We start from the raw sequence: 21,737 nt of genomic DNA on the forward strand, positions 1-21,737 counted from the left end.
CGATACTTAACACTGCTGCATGATATATAGGAAAGTTATTAAGAGCGTAAATCCTGAGTTCTCATCAAAAGGAGAAAATTTTTCTTCCTTTTCTTCGTTTTCTTTTTATTGTATCTCTATGAGATGATGGATGTTAGCTGAACCTTCTGTGGTCATCATTTCACAATGTATGTAAATCAAACCATCATGCTGTACACCTTAAAGAGGGATGTATGCCAATTATTTCTCAATAAAACTGGGAAAAAAAGAAATGTAAATTTCCATGTTTTGTTGAAATGCTATTCTGACTATTTCCTGTCTCAAGAAGGAAGTTATGCATCCTGAAATTGGTGTGTATCTTGCTCACCACATTGTTACTTTTCTATCACATGTATATGAATTCTCACTTTCAGTCCCAGTCGTACATTAAGTTATTGATCTACTCTTCTGCCAGTACTCGTGCCTGAATTACTTGAGTTTTGCAGGAAGTTTTGATATTCTGTAAGGCAAGTTCTTCTTCCCAATACTTAAGCTTCAGAATGACTTGGGTATTTGTGGTTCTTTATTCTGTTATAAGAAGTTTGAGATCAGGTTGTGAATTTTTGAAAAATAAACACAAAACACCGGCTGAGAATTTGACCGAAATTGCTTTGAATGTAAAGATTAATTAGAAGAGCATTCTATTTTAAGATATTGAGTCTTCTTTTAGATGGGCATACACTGCTAAATATGATTTCTTTTTTAATATTATATTTATTTATTTATTTTTGGCTGTGTTGGGTCTTCGTTGCTGAGCGCGGGCTTCTCATTGCGGTGGCTTCTCTTGTTGCGGAGCACGGTCTTTAGGCACGCGGGCTTCAGTAGCTGTGGCGCACGGGCTTCAGTAGCTGTGGCGCACGGGCTCAGTAGTTGTGGCACACAGGCTTAGTTGCTCCGTGGCATGTGGCCTCTTCCTGGACCAGGTATCGAACCCGTGTCCCCTGCATTGGCAGGCGGATTCTTAACCACTGTGCCACCAGGGAAGTCCCTACTAAATATGATTTGATGGTGTTTTATTTAGAATATACACCTCAGTGTTCACAAGGGTTTTGGTATAAAATGTAATTTTATTATACTATTCTATTTTGGTCTTATTAAAAGTTAGAATACATATATAAAATGGATTGAGGGGTCTCTCTGTTTTCTTAGTCTGTGATAAAGTTTGTATTATCTGTTCCTTGAGGGTGTATAAAGCCCATCTATAAAATTACCAAGACCTGCTCTATGTCTCTATTATAGGGCAGCAAAGTTACTGAGTCATTTAATGTTTTCATTTTCTTCTATTTTTCTACTTCTTCTTAAGAAAATTATGGTAGTATGTCCTTCAAAATTACTAGCATTAGTTTTTGCTTTGAATTTTATTATGATTTTAAAAATCTCTATAGAATCTGTATTTAAAGCCCTGTTTCCTCTTAAGTGTTAACTTGTACTTCTATCTTTTTATTGATCATTTTGCCAAAGGTTTGTTTTACTTATTTAGAATATCTTGAGGATACATCATTTGACAGGAGAATTTCTTTTTTTTTTTAATATTATGCTTATATCAGCAACATAGAAGTTAAGAATTTTTGGAGGCCAAAATTTTTATATAAATGTTTCTTTTATCAAAGCCTGATATATTATTAGAGGTTTGACCTTTAGATATAGACAGATGACATACATTCCAGACTTCTCCAATTTAGATTTATTCTTTATACCTTGAAAATAGAAGGATGTTTTCCAACAAGCTCCTCTAACTGTATTTAGTTGAAATCAAAGACTGGATTAACTCTTCTTTTGTTGCATACCTTGTCTACCCAGAGGGAGAGGAAAACCAATCCTGAGACATCCTTACCTGGTGAATAAGTTATAGAGAAGAGGAAGAGTTGCTGCCACTTTCTTATTCTTTCCCTGCCCTTAAGAACATCAATCTCTTTTATTTTAAGTAGTTGGTTTTAAGTTGTCTCAGATTAGTTGATACACATTAGATTATAAAGAAATAAAATAGGTCATCTCTAATCCCTGTAACTGAACTAGAAGTCATTTACATCAGACCTTTAAGTATCCTTAGAATAATTTTTTACTTATATCCTATAGTTTTACAAATTGCATGATTCTTTTTTATTTGGGGAGAGATGTGATTAAAATAAATTCAGCTACTTCCATTCCAGAATGAATAATTGCTTCTCTCAATATCAAAAGGCCTTGTTCAACAATCTCATATTTTTCTACTTAGAATATCTATCCAAATAACATATATCATACTATTAATATATTAAATGCTCAGATAATGAGCTCTTTGGGTCAATTGTATATTGTATATTTTGGCTCAAAGTAAATATATGATCTTTCATCAAATGTTGTGGTAGAGCAAAACATTGTGTACAATAAATGTGAACATTCATTCTTTCAAAAAACTAGCCAATTTATTGATGGCTGTTTAGGGGATATAACTCAGTGAGGTCAGACTTTTCTATTTTAACTTTACTGGCTGATAAGCCAGTGATTCAACTGTAACTTTTTTCAGAATCACTGGGGATACTTTAAGAAAAATATTCTGATCACAATCTCAGAAATTCTGATTTAATTTGTCTGGGCGGGTCTATGCATTTGTGTTTTTTTCAAAAGATCCCTTGGAGAACCACTGAAATGGGCCAACATGTGGGGTCATGACCCAGAGTTTAAGAACTACTAGACAAAACAAGCTTCAAACACCCAAAGCACTGAGTTCCAGCCAAGTGATCTTTCTCTAGTAAAACACTGTAGAAGACTGCTTAATGACTGAAGAACGCCATTAAGACCTTGGCAAGATAATGTGTGAATAGTAATTGAATAATGTCACTGTGTTTTTAAAATTCTGCTTTTGCTTCCTCATGATACACCCACCTAAAACCTTGAAATTCAGGATACTAATGACCTGCTTAGGGCCATATATAATAACGAAAGAATTAACTTTTGTTTTATGTAATTGCTCCTGATTTTATGTCATTTTTATATGTGTGTGGTTTATGAGGTATATGCTCTTTGTATTAAATTATTCAGTACCATTTCCCTCTCTACCATTTCTCCACTGTAAACAGGGAATGAGAAATGACACCTGTTATAACACAGAGTGCAACAGTTCTAAATTCCCTCATCCTATAGCTATCAAAACCTTGAAGCATTACATTTGTAGAGCTAAGTGCATGACACCCATTGATATACTAGGCATCGCTGCACACCCATTATTTGCCAGGAATAGAATCATCCCTGGCCCAGAAGACGTTACTGTCCAGCAAGAGAGCCAGTTTGCCAAGCATGTCATTGCAACTAATGTACTATCCAAGTCAGTAAACATACACTAATTGTATTGTTGACACTCATGTCATTGGCCCTGGTTACAAGATGGTAGTCCCATAAGCAGTCCCTATCCTTGTAGAGATAATTGTCTACCTGAATATAAGTATCTATTATTGAAGGAGGCATTATTAGTTCAGAAAAAATTTCCTATGAGTGGGGATATATATGTAAAGACAGAGTTAAGATTTATAACTCAGTTGATTGTGTCCACAGGCCAGTTGAGCAAGAACTTTCTCTTCTGCTGTAGATGAACAAGCAACAGGAAAACCAGCAAGCTGGTAATAAGTGTATATTGGGCACAGCAGTAGAGTTGTCAGTGGACAATATTGTGGAAATGTATGTAGTTGGAAGAAGCAATAGCCTGTGAGGACCACTGGATCAAGAGAAAACAGTTTATCAGGGTTTGATATAAATATTGATGGGACGGTTCAGAAGACAGCTTGTACAAAAAGAAAACTCAGATTGAATCTATGGAACACTGTGCTGCACTGTCATTTTTTTCAGCCACATCATCCTATCAAACATATAATTGAGTTTCTAAAGAGCCACAGTTAATCATTTCCCTATCTCCACATCTCTGTTGTCATGGCAACAAATGTGGAAGACCCACTGAGTGATCAGTCACCTGAAATGAAGGAGAGAAAGTCTGATATGAACTTCTCTATTTTCCTTTGCTTGAGAAGAACCAGACAGAAGCCCATTAAATGCGATCCTATTAAATACTGATTTCTCCCAAATTTCTGTGACTCGCTCTTATTTTCAGACTTCAGATCATCTATCAGAGTAGATGTTCAGGTTTTCTGCCAAAGTAGAAGTTTTTCATGTGGCTCTAGTTGTAAAATATAGGCTCTTTTAATTATATTTGTAAAATCTTTCTTTCCTTGATTTATGTCTAATGAACATATTCAAGTCAATTATTTGTCTCCATATATCTTATCATTAGTGATTCTACTATGAAGGAATACCTATCAATAGATAATTGCAAATTTCGTTTTTTAGCAATAGAAGCAATTATAGACATCTTTGCCCCAAACACAATGGAAACGGCACCTAAAATCGATATTACTTCCTGGATGAATCCATCATGAACTTTTGGATTCTAACATTTTTTTGCCTCTTGAAGTTTCTGCCAACGGAACAAAGTAAAAATAAAGTCCATCCACGTTATAAGATACAATTAATACATCTGGTAAAACGATTATAACAAACATGGTGAATCCCCAAATTTTAGTAGTATAGTAACAGGATAATATCTCGAAATATTTTGAAAATATTTTGAAACATTTACTGGTGCATGGTATTTTGTAACTCCTACTTGTCTCAAATCAACTCTCTAACCATTGAATCAAATCATTGTCTTACTTCAGAGGAAGTGCAACTGAGAACAAAGTAATCATTACTTTGCTTTAATTTTCCAAATTATTGTTTTTTATTTTAGAAAGTACAAACAGTAAAACTTAACTTTTTGTGGTGTACAGTTCTGTGGGTTTTCACAAAGGCATAGAGTAATGTATCCACCACTACAGTCATGACACAAAATAGTTTAATCACCTCCCAAATCCCTTGACCTTTTATAGACAATCCCTCCCCCTGACTTGCAGCCCCTGGGAATCACTCATCTGATCTGTCTCCAATAATTTTGCCTTTTCCTACAATCTGTGCATAATTTCCTTCACTTATCAGAATGAATTTGAGAGTCATCTATGTTGTTACGGAAATCAAAATTTTATCTTTCTTACTGAGAGTATACAATGGAATATTTGCCACAGTTGGTTTATCCACTTACTGGCTGAAGGACATTTAGGTTGTATCTTGCTTTCGGTGATAAGAAATAAAGCTACTATAAACAAACATTTGCATGCAGGATTTATACAAACATAAGTTTCTATTCCTCTTAGACAAGTAACTAGAAGTGGAATTTGCTGAGATTTATAGGAAGTCTATCTCTAACTTTATACGTAAAGGTCAAATTGTTTTCTGCTATGGCTGCACTGTTTTGCATTCCCACCACCAATGTAGGAGAGTTAGAGTTGGTCGACATTCTTGCCAGCAATTGGTATTGCCAATTTTTTTTTTCATTCTAGTAAGTATGCAGTGATATCTCGTGGTTTTAACGGGCATTTTACTAATGAATAATTTGAACATATTTTCGTGCACTTATTTGCCATCCACTTATCTTCTTTGATGAAGTACCTGTTCAGTTCTTTTGCTTATTCTTTAATATCAGGTTGTTTCTTTTCTTATGGTTGAGTTTTGAGAGTTCTTATATAATCTGCAAACAAGCCTTTTGTCAGAAACATGATTTTCTCCCAGTTTATAGCTTGTCTTCTCTTTCTTTTAACTGTATTTTCACAGACCTAAAGTTTTTAATTTTGATAAAGCTCCAATTTTTCTTTTATGAATTTTGCTAAAAACTTTTTGACTGACCCAACAAGTTTTTTCTTCTGTATTTTCTATGTATAAGTTGTGAGCTATGGGTCAAGATTTTTGTGTGTGTGTGTGGCACCACTTACTTAAAAGATATCATTTCTCAATCAATTTATCTTTGGATCTTTGTCAAAAATCGATTTCGCATATTTATGTGGGTTTATTGCTGTACTGTCTATTCTGTTCCAGTAATCTATGTATCTATCCTTTCACCAATACCACACTGTCTTGATTACTGTAGTTTTATACTAGGTCTTGTAATTGGGTTGCATGAGATCAGTCAAGGTACTTTTGATTGGCAATAATTATGCACTTCAGAGAAGCCTGGGAGACTCAGGGTATAGAATTTACAGTATTGACCCAAAAGTCTGCAATAAAGTGTTTCTGTTCCTAGAAAACAGAAACAACTTAAATTTCTCTGATTTTCATATCAAGTTCTAAATGTCACAAATAACTAGTAACATTTAGCCAGGTCTCACAAAACTATCTTTACTTGCATGTGATCTCATTTGGTATGTGCATTATTGTGAGGACTTGTGAATGTATAAATCAATCACCAAATACTCCAGCTCCTTTTGGTCCCTAATATACACCAGGTCCTAGACTGATCCCTGCCTCACAATATTCAATTAAGAAAGTCTCTACTTTTGATGGCCTTGGAGTTAGGGGGTGAAAGGTAAGCATAAAATTTAGAGCAACATGATGCAAAATTGCTCTTCTAACTTAAGGGGAAAAACCCCACAGAAATATTCTTTGCTTTAAAAGTCAAGGAAAAAGTAGAAACCAAATTTAATAAAGCTGTAAAACAACTCTATATAGTTGGCATTTTCATATTTTTGTCACCTTACTTCCTGGAGGCATTTAACTTTTCAATACAGTCATTGTAACAAAAATCCAGCACTGTTGAATGATCATAATAAATCATCTGTTCAAAGGAAAAATTTTAATTTATAACACTGTTAACGAATGAGTTTGCTGTAATTATACATGGATCGATCCATAGCATTTGAGAGGGGCTGAGTAATGTTGATTTTCAGAGTTATCCATAAATCACTGAAATGAAGTGCATGTACTAAAGTTAAATTGTTGAACGAAGTTGTACTTTTAATTATGCCAATTATTCCCTGAGCTATGTGATCTGGGCAAAGGGAATTAACGTAAACTATGAATTATGTCATACCTCTAGCTCTTGGCTAAATCAGAGATAATTTGCATATGTATGGCTTCACTTCTATTTCTATTTACATTTAAATGATTTGACAAATGGAAATAGGGGAGCTGATACTTAGAAATACTGTGTTTACTACCTGTGGAAAATTAAATGTGCCATAAAATATTCCCAAGGGACCACAATGGTAAGATACTCTCAGATGGGGCTGCAGAGTTGCCGAGAGAAAATCTGAAATCATGGGTCAGCTCCAAGTACAAGTTCCAAATGTATTCGAGGTCTCTGTATCCAAGATTATTTGGTCTGCCTGGGAATACAGAACCAACCTCAGCAAACATAACATTCATCGTTTTGATCCAAATGTGTTGCTTGCTGTCTCAAAAATTTCCGACTCTCATAAATGTCTCTATATATCTCTTTATACTGGTAAACATGGAGAGTAGGAGCCAAAAAAATAACCTTTATTCTTGCTGTATTTCAGCCTGGTCGACACTGAGCTCCAGGGGCATGCTATATATAGGAGACAGGAAAACTGACCGACCATGGATCAGGGATAATTCATGGATAAAATTTATATAAAACTTCTTTTCCTGATAAAGTTATGACTCTTCCTTCTAGATTAATGTTACATTTTCTGATAAAGTCTGGTCATTTTATCAGAAAGGTAGTGTTCTTTGCACTTAGGAAATAAAATTATGAAACAAGAATATAATTGAAAAATGTTTAAATTTTTTTCATTTTGTCAAATTATTTGAAATACTTTTTACTTAAGTAATAGATTCATAATCTTTATATCGTTCTTCTTTAAATAGTTTCAGATCATACCTTTCTTGTTACTGCCCCCATCAAACATCTACACACACTTTAGGTGCAACTATTGTCTATTTGTTCTGTATTGTGCCTCTGACACAAGCCTTTGCACATGGAAAGGCAGAATGACAAACTAGAAAGGAAATGAGTTTTGAACACTGAGTTCAAAAACTTATCTCAAAAAAACAATTTTAAAACTTGTGTTTGTAGTATTAATAATATGAACATGTATCTAGGGTCTGTATTTAAGACTTCAGGCACTGTTTAAAGAACTTAATATAAACAAACTAATTCATTTACCTATGAGGAATTCTTATTATTTATTATAGAGATGGGGAAAGTGGCTACAGGGAGACCAGGGAACTTGCTAGTAAGGGGCAGTTTGCCTGGTTCCAGCATCTATGCTCTTTAAGCTGTTTGTCATGCTTTTTATTTTCACAAAGTTTGTGACTATGCCTTCTTTAGAAAACAGAATCAGCTAAAATATGCCAAAGTGATTTTAATCTAGAAAATGGCTATCAGAAATTAGATTATTACTGGCTAGTATCTCATTTTCAACAAATGCTTTCATAGGATTTTCATAGTGCCGTTTACCAGTGATTTAAACTTAGGAGGTTATAGAACCCAATTAGACTATTTGTTTGTAATCAAAGTAAAAATTGCAAAAATATTCATAGCCTTTCAAGGACCATAGGCTCATAAAGTACTGCTAGAATTTATTAACCAAAGCTATTTTAATTATTTTATAATTTAAAACATGGTAAGGTTTGCAACTAGATGTACCAAAGCTGCTTCTTTAAGAAATTTTAAAGTTATTCTTAACAGGATATTTCAGAGTACTGAGAGGAAGCTTGGAGATGGTAAGACTGTTTGAATATCCAACGAACTGTAGAATTTAAGGCACAACAGTGTTTTTTTTTTTTAACTTATTTTTATTTATTTATTTATTTATTTATGGCTGTGTTGGGTCTTCATTGTTGCACACGGGCTTTCTCTAGTCGCGGCGAGCAGGGGCTACTCTTCGTTGCGGTGCGCGGGCTTCTCATTGTGGTGGCTTCTCTTGTTGTGGAGCACAGGCTCTAGGTGTGTGGGCTTCAGTAGTTGTGGCACGTGGGCTCAGTAGTTGTGGCTCATGGGCTGTAGAGCGCAGGCTCAGTAGTTGTGGCGCACGGGCTTAGGTGCTCTGTGGCATGTGGGATCTTCCTGGACCGAGGCTCGAACCCGTGTCCCCTGCATTGGCAGGTGGATTCTTAACCACTGCGCCACCAGGAAAGTCCCACAACAGTGTTCTTTATAAATGGCTATTAGTTTGAGAGTATACAGGTATGGTTTAATGGGATATCTATTATTCCTACAGATAGTTTAAATAACATATCAGCATGGCCACTATCATCACTTTATCAAGGAAGTGTCTTGCAAAGTTTTGGGTTTTTTTTTCTATGTGAAAAGACATTCTGTGTAAGAGTGAAGATCAGAAAGATTTAATGCCCGTTCATTCTTACATTTGTGAAAGGGAAACTATAATGGGGACCTAGACATAAGAAATCTCACATGAGATGGGAAAAATTCCAATATTCTTGTAAAGATATTTATTGAATTTGTACCCACATTCCATGGGGGGGTTAGATTAGGAAAAAAAACAGGTATATTTAGATGGACATTTTAGATGGAAAGGGTTGGCTACCATTCGAAATATAGCAAACAAAGGTGACAGGCATAGCCTCTGGGTGGAGCCAATAGTCCTCATCTCTTGATGAAGGCTGGGCAAGCAGCTCAGGGGAATAGCAAGGGGCTGATTGGGCAGAATAAACATTAAAAGTTGTGTCCTAGATGGAGGACTAATGTGAAAGCCAGACATTAGAGGGAAAACAAAACAAAACAAAAAGGAAAAAAAAAAAAAAGCCTGACTCTTCATTCAAAAGGAATTAAGGGACCAACTGAGCTCAGACAAATGCCAAACAAAAAACTGAAGACCCCAAGAATATAAAGCAATTATGATTCAGCAAAAGAGAGATTGTTTAGAGTCAGTCCTGTGCCACTGTGACTTTTCTCCATTCCAGACCCACTTCTATAGGGCTGCACTGGAAACAGTGAAGGAATTAACTTAGACCAGGGTCTTAAAGCATTTCTTCTCAGTCTCCTGGGTAAGATAATCATTGAGCTAATACAAAGGATCTGAATTGTCAAATCAGACTCAGAGATCTTGTTCAGTACGAAGATTTACTAAGAATTTCTAGGATACAAGTAATTGCGAAGCACAAAGTAGACAGAGGCATGGGATTGTCAAAGAGTTCCCCAGGTCCTTTCTCACTGGTTCAGACTACATTAACATATGAAGTCTCTAGGTAATGTATGATGCTACATTAATTACATGGAAGGGAGCTTTTTCAGTCATGAAACATCTCTACTTTATATTCAGGTAGCTATATAACTCGTGTGATATTTTCCAGAGATCTAAGCCCTGTAAATCCATACGTTTCATCTTGTTTTCTATATGCAAGTTAAATAAAACAATGACATTGTGCTAATATGGGTCTCCGTTTTGGATTCCTGAGCTACTGAGATCTAAGCTGTCTCTCAAGCTAGAAACTTAAGGCTCTCTGGACTTTTATCTTCTCAATGCACTTTGGCAAATTCACTGCCGAAACTTAATTCCCTATTACCTTGCACTGCTAAGTTCTTATCTTTTCTTGGATTATTGCAATGGCCTCTAAGACCTACTCCTCCTCCAGTCAGTCCTTGAAACTGCCATCAAAATCAATGTCTTTTCCCCCCTCATCAATACAAGTTTTATTTTATTACCCCCATTGCATTCACTTTAGTTGTTTACACATTGTCAAAATGCTAAATTTAAGGACCTATAATTCTCTAGCTACTTGAAGCAGAACTCCGTAATTTTATACCCTACTCCAGCAATATCAAACTGTTTAAAGTATTTTTGATTCTCCACGTAACTCTGATTATCATTGCTCCACATTATCTGCCTGGTAAGAATCTAAATATTTCAGAACCCCTTTTGGATGTTGTTATATGTTTCAAGTTTTCTCTATGTGTTATGCACAATTCTATACTAGCACTTTGAATTGAAAATAAAATTTAAAAACACATTATTTTCACTTTTTGGTCTACCCTGTTCTACCGTAAGTTCAGGAGACACAGTCTCTCTGGAAGTCATCTCTGTTGGTTAAACCAATGCTATTTATTATATGTCATATATCTGGAAAAAGTTCAAAAGAAAAAGATAAAGTTAGTAATATCCCTTTAAGAATTTTATGTTAAACTAAGTCTCTTCACAGCAAGAAAGGAGCCCATTTTATAGAATTCCTGTAAGTTATGGAAAGAAAACTCACACATTATTTCATGTAATACAAGGTTTGTGTCAGAACCTTGGTTGAGAGAACACAGCAAAGGGAATCGTGTTCTGTGGATAAAATAATTTTAACTGGCCATAAAATAAAAAATAATCCAAGTTCAAGGGTGGGGGGATGACACAGGTTAATGAGTATTATCCTTTCTTTAATTTAAATGTTACAGTTTTTCAACACGTGTAAAATAGGTATCCAAATAATTGAAAATGCTGTATACCTCAAAATAGAGAGAACAATTCTTATTAGGTTCCTTGTTATTAACAAGACACTACTGAATAAAGCAGACTGTAGATTTCTCAAAACTCTACAACATATACTTGCTTAATTCACAGAACTGATATTGGAAGAAAGCACTGTTTTAACTAATTTATATAACCTATGCAATATATATTAAAGTATTCTTATGATTTAGTATATTCTTATTTCAAAGTGTTCATTAAGAAATAAAACCAATACCTAAAATTGTGGCTATAGGGACAAAGAAACTTGAGGCACATTTTTTGAAAAGGAAATGTTTAATCTGTGCTTGATAAACTTTATGTAATGATAAGCAGTTATGAATAATGCATAGGGAAGAAACAGATTTATGTTTCTGACATACCAGATCGCATTTGGAACAAACCCTCCCGAATAGAGCAGTAATTCTTATCAAGGGATACATTGCACTTAGATAATTAAACTGCTCTTCCCTGTATTTCACAAAGACACAAACTATCAAAGTCTGTAGCATAATCAATTTTATGTTTCCTCTGAGAAAAACTTTGGACATGAAATGTCTTATTTATATGGTAGAAGAACGATTGAAAAGAATCTCTATCCCAATTCATGTGTTTTTATTTCTAAAATATAGAAGTTTTCAGACATTTAACTTGAATGGATGCAACAGAGCTTGAAAAACAGAAGGGTACAATCTCCTCTGTAATGAAGAACCATGACAATATTTGATTGTACCCTGAATGATTAATAAAGATAAAACCAATGTTATGGAACTTTATTTTTACCTAGTCTAGCTACTGGGTTGGCCAAAAAGTTTGTTGAGTTTTTTTCCATAAGATGGCTGTAGTAGCACTTAGTTGTCTTTAACTTCATTCAAAACAATTTTGTTAGATTGTATTGTGACAGCTGTCATATCAGTGTGCATTTTTTAAAAAAATCAAAATTGGTGAATTTTTGTGTAGCCATTTTAATATTGAATATAGAGGAAAAAGAGCAACATTTTCAGCATATTATGCTTTATTATTTCAAGAAAGGTAAAAATGCAACTGAAACACAAAAAAAGATTAGTGTATGGAGAAGGTGCTGTGACAGATCGAATGTGTCAAAAGTGGTTTGTGAATTTTTGTGCTGGAGATTTTAATATTTTAAATCTCTGGCTATATTTGACATAATAAAAAATTAAATATGCAAAACTAACGATTATGCACTGAGCCTATACACAGCCAAGACTACAGATCTCTTATTGGGTCTGCTTCCTCTTTGTCTATTGGTGGGAAATAATTGTTAATGGGCTATAAAGAAGGAGTTATACATATACTATATTAAATCCTTTTCCTCTTTGTATTTTTCTCTAAATTCAATTCTATATTTCCATTTAGTTTTCTCATGTAATACTAATTTTTAAGATCTCAGCTCTCTTTGAAGTTACAAAATTATTTGATTTTTTCCTATATTGAGAAAATATCTTTTAATTTTTTTCAGCTTTATTGTGTTATAATTGACAATTAAAATTGTATTGTGCATCATGATGATTTGATATACGTACACATTGTGAAGGAAAAAAACTAACACACACAGAGTGATTCAAAGTTTTTAAAAATATTTAACACAATTATTTTATTTTATTCTAACAACACCCCTGCAGTATAGGCACCATTATTATTCCTATTTCGGAGAAGAGGAAAGAGATCTGCATAAGTCAAGTGATTTGACAAATGGCTGGACTGGTAGGTAGTGTATGTGAATTGCATCAAGGCATTTAGCAGGTTCTTTGTCATACACACTTGAGAAAAAACCTGGCTAGCTTCAAATTTGGGTTTTATTACTTATCAGCAGCATGCTGTTAGACACATTATTTAAACTCTTTAAATCTTCATCTTCTCATTCATGAAATGGGGATAATAAATCACTTTAAATCGTAATATTGGGAGAAATAAATGAAACCATGCAAGTTAAGATGCTTAGCATACCATAAGTGCTCAATTAATGTTAACTCTATTTTCTCAAAAAAGGAGCTGAAAAATACTAATTTTATCATCAGTGTGGAGCTACCCGATTCCATTTTGTGAACTATGGCCAATATACTTTTGGAGAATTATAAAACGATGCCACTGTTGTTGATCTTTAGAGACATTAAAAATGGCATTGCAGAAAAAAATGAATTAAATCATTGCATAGAAGCTTGGTAGAAGCCACAGTTCCTTCTAAATAAAAATGCAGGGATCAAAAGGCAAATATGTCAGCCCTTGTCATTCTCTTCCCTGACTCTCTGCTCCAAAATACAGAACGTTTTGTTCATCTGATTTATTGAAATAGAGAAACATCATATGTATTATTTTATTTTTTACAGAAACAGAATACTACCATATGTTATTGAAAATGATTTCACCTCGGGAAGTCTTTATGCAACTAATTCAAGCATGTAAATATATGTTAACTTACCGAATGTTCACAATGGAACTTCTTTCTTTACAAGAGGAGGGATTTTTGTCTTTCTTATTTACTGAAATATTCTAACACACCAAGAAAAGTCCCTGACAGTTAATGGATTTTCAATAATCTTTCATTGAATTAATGAAAACAACAAATACATAAACAAAATTGAATCTATTATCTATCTATCTATCAATCTTCAATGACCCACTGCCCTTTCATCATCTTGCATAACAGGATAAAAGAGAATCAAACGTTCTGAAGAAAGAATATCATTTATAATATTCCTTTCTTATTATCTTCAGGAGTAAATCTTTAAAGTCGGTGTTTAGATTTGGTATTCAAAATCATATTGCAGTATCATAAATCTTTCCCAAGTCTTTGAATTTCATCAATAACATAGTCAACATCAGTTTGTCTTGTGGCAGGATTAGAAAAGACCATTCGAAAAAAATTTACCTTGTCCCCATAAGGCTGGTAGTTTAGCATGCCTGTGCCTTCCTCTATCATTTGTGCTTTAATCTTTGGAGCAATCTGTGTATAAATGCAAATATCATTAAAAGGAAATTTTACAAGTAAATACTGTTCCACATCCTAGATGGCTACATAACTATCATTAGCTTGAAGTAAATTGCAGGCAATTTAAAACTGTCAGGGATAATTTTTAAGAAGCAGCTTAGTACAGAGAAAAGGCAGCATGTTCTATCTTCATACTGTAGCTCTTGTTACTCCATGATTCACGATTACCAAACTCACAAAATAATGCAAGTGTGCTAGAATGCATTAAAGAAGGTTGTGTGACATTTTATGTATATTTATATGGCAATTCAAGTAGAAGTATCTGGGAGAGGTAAAATGAAATAGAAAATGGAAAAGTAGTAGTATCTTTTGGTATTCTAACTTCCGCTCTTGGAATTTACAATACATCTTGAGTTTTTCTACAAGGTCACTGTTTTGCAGCAAAACATAGTTTTGTAAATTTTACAGAGACAAATTCTATCTGTTTAATTGTCTTGCACAGCTCCTAAAACAATACCATGCATGTGACATTAGATCACATTACGGTCTTGGGTTATTGTTATTAGACAAAGTGGTACTGAGACTCGGAGAGGAAGAGGAAGGCATTCTATAACTATTGAAAGTGCTCCTCTTCTCGAAACTTCCACTCCTGCACACAGTTTACCTTTAAAATGCTACAGATGCTCTCCATTACTTAACTTTCCCATAAGTTTTTATATATGGCAGGGCATATATACATATATATTTGCTTATATAGTCATTATATGGTCAGACATTTCATTTAATGCCCTTCTTTAATATTTTAATTAATCAACATGACCATAAAATAAAAGGTATTAGTTATTGCCTGCAATATTGTTAAAAACTGCTTTATATTTCCCCTTTGCCCTCCATGCAGGAGCATGCGCAGATCTCTGAGAGGGACGGCTCTCTGGTGAGTGAGTGTGTGTATCTCCAGGAAATATCTCGCTCTCTGTAAACAGGTACTTCACTAACTCTCAGCTGGTAGTAATTACCCTAGTAAAAGGTAACACTTACATGTTAAGAAAAAAAAGTAAGAGCTTCGCTCAATAGTCGCCTCAAGCCACAAAATATTTAAACAAGGGGTATTATCAAAAAGCAAAACAAAACAAAATAATTCTCTATTTTCTCTTAGGACTTAGAAGCCCAGTGAAATTTTCTGATGATATAAAAAGTTGATGCCCTTAAACACTGATATCAGATAGTTTGTGTTCAACTTCTCCTAGGGCAGATCACATTGCCTAAGATAAGTAGTTGTGACGTTGGTCAACTCAAAAGTGGTGGTGATACTATTATAAAATGTATGTATATGATGCATGCTTAAGATAGGTTAAAAACTTACAGTAAATGTATAGCTAAATAACACGTAATAGTGGCGATTCTCTTTATTTTAATATACATTCTTAGGGTAAAGATTAAATCTCCTCATTGCTATGGCATTTATTTGGATTTTTTTCAGTATTGATCACTGATCTGTAATAAAATCTCTCCTAGATTCTTGCTCAGATGACCTTATGATAAATATTTCAAATGTGATAATTCTTCTCCAAGTACCTCTTCTATTGCTCATAAAAATTGTAATTATTTCTATTCTTGTCTTCTCCCCACTAAGCCTTCTAGCTTAGAACTCATATTCTGTCTTATTCATTTTATACCTCTAAATCCTCTGGAACATATGGCAAGCATTAACTGATGAATGAATTAACCAAAGGGTAAAAAACTCAGTAGATTGAATATTAAGCATTCAAAAAATATTTTTCAATTATATAAATGATGACTAGATTAATTTGCAAAATGACTGGTGGGTTGAGATTTCACTTGGTTCCATACAAATATTAAAAAAAATGGCTTAAGACCACATTACTGCCATCCACTAACCAATCAAACTAACCCAGACACATTATTTAAAAGGCAATATTAAAATGATAAATACCACACCATACACACACAAACTTACCTTTTGCAGTTCTTGATCTCTTCCAAACTTTTTGGGATATGTTTAAGTCTTGGTGGGAAGTACCAGAAGCAGTCATTGGTGAACTCAGGCTAAATCAAAAATTAAAATTTTACAAATATTCTTAAAGTTTTACCTAATTCTTTAGTAATTTTATAAGTATCCTTAAAGCCCTACCTAATTCCTTAGTTATCCCAGAAGTATTTAATTTAATTTAACTTTTAATATATTTTAAAATAATTTTTGAGGCTCTAATACATATATCAGGCACCAAATACAGAGATAAAGGAAATGGTGTCCTCACAGAGTACCCAGTCTTCAGCCATCCATCCCATGCCCATTCCTCAAAATATATTAAATATTTTAATGACAGTGCCAATTTTATATTTGAGTAAGGTCATTCAGGCTGTAATGTGGACAATCGATTAGGGGAGAGAACAATTGAGGGGAGGAGAATATTAGTTAATAGAATGTTATAGTAGTTCAGGAGAGAATGGAGAGGACTTCACTGAAGCAGTGGCAGATAGGAGAGTTTACATTTCCCAAATCTTCAAAAGATAGAATTGATCTTTCGTAGGTTTTCAAGATGAATTCAAGGTTCTGGCTTCAGTGACTAGATGTCTTTTATATAGATAAAGGAGTATAAGAGAACTTTACTTAAATCAATTTATGAAAGCTCATTTCAGAGAGGCAGATAAATGATCAGAGAATGTACAGTATTAAAAACAAACAAACAAAATTTCTTTACTTCTAGTTTCCACTTAAGACTGTGCAAGACTAACCAAAAATAGAAATAATACAATCAGAGGGAGACAATGTAGAAAAAAGACCAAGCACCTTTGTTTCCTAATAGTTACTCTTACTAGCATGACTTAAAGCATGCCATTGGGTTGGCTGACTGGGCCTTGAAGAGGAAGATGGATAGAATACTAGCAAAACTCTCCATTTTTTCATTAATATCTACTTAGTACTTTAATAATGATTAACCAAGGATTATCATATAATTTAAAGCCCACTTTTTCTTATGTCATCTACTATCCAGAAACCCAACTGCATTCTCTAACATACAAGAAAAAGCTAGGAACAATTAAATTACTCTTGATTCAGTGCCATCAAAATCAGAAAAGCAATTATAACCAAAGTTTCATCTTAAAAATTTAAAAATTGAGTATAATCATCAAATTAATCTTTTGGACTCTTGGCCTGTAAGAAAGAGAACATAAATGGAAAAGTTTTTAAAACCTAAATGTTTTGCATTTAGATAAAATAAAATATTTAGAATAATTATTACATACAACTTTTAAATTATCTCAAAGTATTGGATAGGTAACATATTCAAGTAAAAAAACTACTCAGCGAAGAAAGTATAGATACTTTAAACTCTCTCTCTCAAAAAAAAAACCCACTAATAGAGTCCTTACCTTTGCATCAAATACTAGCTTAAAGTTATCTTTTCTCTTTAAAACTTTATAAAAGTATTTTGCAAGTTCCATATATCTGTTGATCTGTGCCTCAAAGCCATAGGTTCCCTGTAGTTAAAAAAAATCAGAAGCTTCATTCAAGTAAGTACCTTTAAATTACACTGAAGTAGTTCCTGAAATGTATTAAATTTATTTAAATGTACTTATTTAAATAAATGTGATTATTATCTTACTAACAGTAGGTATTATATATTCTCACTGCATTCTTATTTCTATCCCCTCAACCTGCTTTTACTCCCTACTGTCTGTGGAACTTGAGGCAAGTTACTCAGCCTTTCTAAGTTTGGTTGCCTAGATCTACAAATGTTTGATAAATATTTTGACGTGAATTTTTTATCTGTCTAGTATGCAGAGCAAATTTTTTAAAATTATATATAATGCAGTGAGGAATAGGAGAAATACGACAAATAAAGCCCTTGGCATACTGGCTGGCATAGTGCATCTTAAAACTAACAATTGGTGAGCTTCAGCAGTATATCAGGTATGTAGTTTAGTGCTTTGTACTCTTGGTTTAATTTACTCTTAGAAGAATCCTATAAAATGGATAACAGAGGCACAGAAAAATCGACCAATCTGTCTCCACTCACCTTCTTTCCCTTGGTGATTTCCACTTGTCTCATGGCTCTAAGCAGTATATACAGGTTGATGACTCTCCCACTTGCATTTCCATCTGAGACCTCATCTCTGAACCTCAGACTCCTGCTTCACATAACTAATAAACATCTCAAAATAAATGTCCAAAAGTGAACTCCTGACCTGTCTGCACAAACTTGTTTCTCCCAGTCTTCCCAATCTCAGTAATACATCAGTTTTATCCTTTAGTTGCTAAGGCCCAAAACATCAAAGTTTTCTTATCCTTGACCTTCTTCTTTTTCTCACTCCCCACATCTAATATTTTGGAAAATGCCACAGGATTTACCTTTAAAACGTAATTAGAATCTAATATATCTTAACCTATTCACTGCCACTACGCTGGCCCAATCACTCTCCACTGCATTGCTGAAATTGCTTCCTAACTGGTCTCTTTGCTTCTGTCCATACATTCCATGTATGTCCATGCTGAGGGTATGTGTTCATAGTTACTCTAGGCTTGTGTAGTGTAGAGCCTTTGTAACCATATGAGGTGGTACTTCAGTGTCTTCTCAATACTTAAGGCTTTGTGATCAGAGTTGGCTTCATGAGCATACAACCTGTGCTGTCACACAGAGCCCATATTCAGAAGGGCTTCAGGCTTAACTTAATGTCTGCTGTCGCTGTCCTGAAATTCTTTAAAATTTTATTTTGGACTTGTGTTTTGAAAGTGAAGTCCAGTGGGACAATGGATCATGCCTATGAGCTAAGGAGATACAGGCAACATACATGTCTGCCACTCCTCGCCTCCCCAGGCACACCTAGCCTTTGCACTGCACAATGAGCATGGAATTCCACCGGTCCTACCATGTGTGGGAACTCAGTGACGATGCAAATAGCACGAGGTAAGGATGCTACACCCACAACTAAGTAAGCGGGGATGCTCGGAGCCCCCAAGAGGCTACACTTTCTGTTTAAATCAGAACTTGTTTGCAACAGAGACCGAAGGCAGTGGAGTTCTAAGAAAGAGTAATGACCGAGGAACACTTTCATTTTCTTTCTTACAATATTTCCTTGTATGACCAGCTCATTCCACGTTAGCCACATTGATCTCCTTGTTGTGTCTTAGACACAACAGGTGTGCTTCAGTCTCAAAGATTTTTAATTGAGATTCCCTCTTGCTACACATCTAAATATTAGCGTGATCTCCTCTTCACTTTCTTCAGATTTTTGCACAAATGTAACCTTCTTATTGACAATTACCATACTATTTAAAATTATAAATACTTACCCCTAGCATGCAACTTTTTATCCTTTTTCAAAGCCTTATTTTTCTCCACAAGAAATATATATGAATCAAAATGTGTAAAAAGCTTTGATTGTATGAACATTTGGTCAGATGCTCCCAACTTTCACAATTTTGAAAAAATATTGGTTTGGAGAAGGCATTACTAGTCTTTGAAATGCTTAAGAATAGACATGATTAAATATCAGTGGACTAATATTTTGAGCTAACCACTTTATCATTTGATATTTTTCTTTGAGGGCAATCTGGTTCAGGGGGAAGCTGTAAGTAATTTAGAAGAAGAAAAAATTGCAGAAAAGTTAATAGAAATTATTGATGAAGAATATTCCTACTCTGAATTCTGAAGAAATGGGGCTAAATATCATTGAAATACTTGGCATAGAGTTTATTACTCTTCAGCAATTTTCCATATAGAGCTTTTGGTGGCATTCAATGCATCCTAAATAGGCAATGAAAAATATCAGGATATGCATCCTCCTTGTGAACGTATCTTTAAGTTTCTTGAAAAAAATCTACAAAGATTGAATAGTAAAGACAATGGCACTTCTATTCTGAACTTAATTGGACTGTTAGCCCAGGTCCTCCAAATAGCAGACACCAAGATGAGATTAAAGGTGCAAGGACTTTATTAGTGAAGTACCTGCGTGAAAGACAGTGGGAAGGAGCCAGTCAGACTGGGAGAGCTTTCAGACTGTGAATAAATCTGACCCTAAGTGAAGGAAACAGGTGGGGAAAGGTGGGGAAGAAGCGTCCTGGACTATGATGAAATCTAAGTAAAATTCCGAAAGGCCCTTGGGAACTCTTCACACCAACTCAGCTATCAAGAGAGTCTCGTGTCTCCCAGTAGTGGGAATGCCTTAGAATCCCTGCCATGCTCAATCAGTCATTGACTGGGAGAAAACTTTGGAAAGCACAGCCTCAGGGCAAATGCAATTATGAATTTAAGAGAAGCAGATGGGCTCTTGGGCAATTAAGCTTCCTATAGCACTCTCCTGGCCAAACACAGTCATTTTATGAATATAAAACCAGTCCAACCCATGTAGAAAATCCAACCAAAATGAAGCTTTTGCATTAGATTTGCTTCTGCATAATAATCGATGTTTGTAGAATCTTACATTACTGTATGATTTTCTTCTTACTTACTTTTATAACCTATCACAGTATTTTATATAACTAATTTTATTTTGAAGTATTCATTCTGTAATTATAACAAATGAGAAAAACTATAAAATTTTTTATTTATATCTCTGGACTTCATTCTTAATGCCCATTATTTTGTCAAGAGTACTGATGGAGATTCACATAGCAAATGTTTAAATATTTAATAGTTATAAATCATGCTACAAACTTGCAAGTCAACTCCTCCCATTCAAGCCCATCAGGGATATTTACCTGAACCTGATTTCTAGTATATAAAAGAATTCCCCTTTCACGGTATGCTGAATTTTTTTTTTTCCTATTCCCAGGAATGGCCCTACTTATATAACGTGTTTATACACCATTTTTATGAAGTAGTCTCCATATGCAAAAGATGAGGAGCCTGCTTTCCATCACTACCCAGTGTGAGTGTTGGCATTCCCATGGTGCTATGAATTGTATGAATTTGTGGAAAAATATATATTTTGGATTTAGGTGAGTTGTCATCTTTGCTCCTTAGATTTAGTTCTCTTCATCCACTAGCAAGTTAATTTCTTTACCTATTTAACAGACATAACCAGCACAACTGTTGGGAAACATAAGCTAAATAACATACGTAAAGCTTTCTAGCCTAATACATGTTCAGTGAATGGTAGATCCATTACTATTGAATGGATGTATTCATTATTTCAGTGCCTCATTAAAAGAATTTAAGGTGAGTTACCAATGTAGATATACTATTCAAAGTGGTTTTTTTAATGCTTTTTTTTAACATCTTTATTGGAGTATAATTGCTTTACAATGTTGTGTTAGTTTCTGCTTTATAACAAAGTGAATCAGTTATACATATACATATGTTCCCATATCTCTTCCCTCTTGCATCTCCCTCCCTCCCACCCCTCTAGGTGGTCACAAATCACCGAGCTGATCTCCCTGTGCTATGCGGCTGCTTCCCACCAGCTATCTATTTTACATTTGGTAGTGTATATAT

At 34.4% G+C, this 21,737-nt stretch overlaps 1 protein-coding gene across 1 annotated transcript in view; it reads right to left on the reverse strand.

Moving 5' to 3' along the window:
- Positions 1–1,531: 1,531 nt before the first annotated feature.
- Positions 1,532–21,737, reverse strand: part of LOC309639979 (glutamate decarboxylase 2-like) — a 150,187-nt gene continuing 129,981 nt past the window's right edge. The window contains exons 9-10 of the mRNA XM_082417988.1: positions 16,256–16,344; positions 1,532–14,292 (exon numbers count right to left, since the gene is read on the reverse strand). Coding sequence (XP_082274114.1) covers positions 14,265–14,292; positions 16,256–16,344 — 117 coding nt within the window. The 3' untranslated portion in view covers positions 1,532–14,264. The remainder of the gene's footprint in view (positions 14,293–16,255; positions 16,345–21,737) is intronic.

Source organism: Balaenoptera physalus (genome assembly GCF_965194825.1).
Source record: "Balaenoptera physalus genome assembly, chromosome: 12".
Lineage (NCBI taxonomy): Eukaryota > Metazoa > Chordata > Mammalia > Artiodactyla > Balaenopteridae > Balaenoptera > Balaenoptera physalus.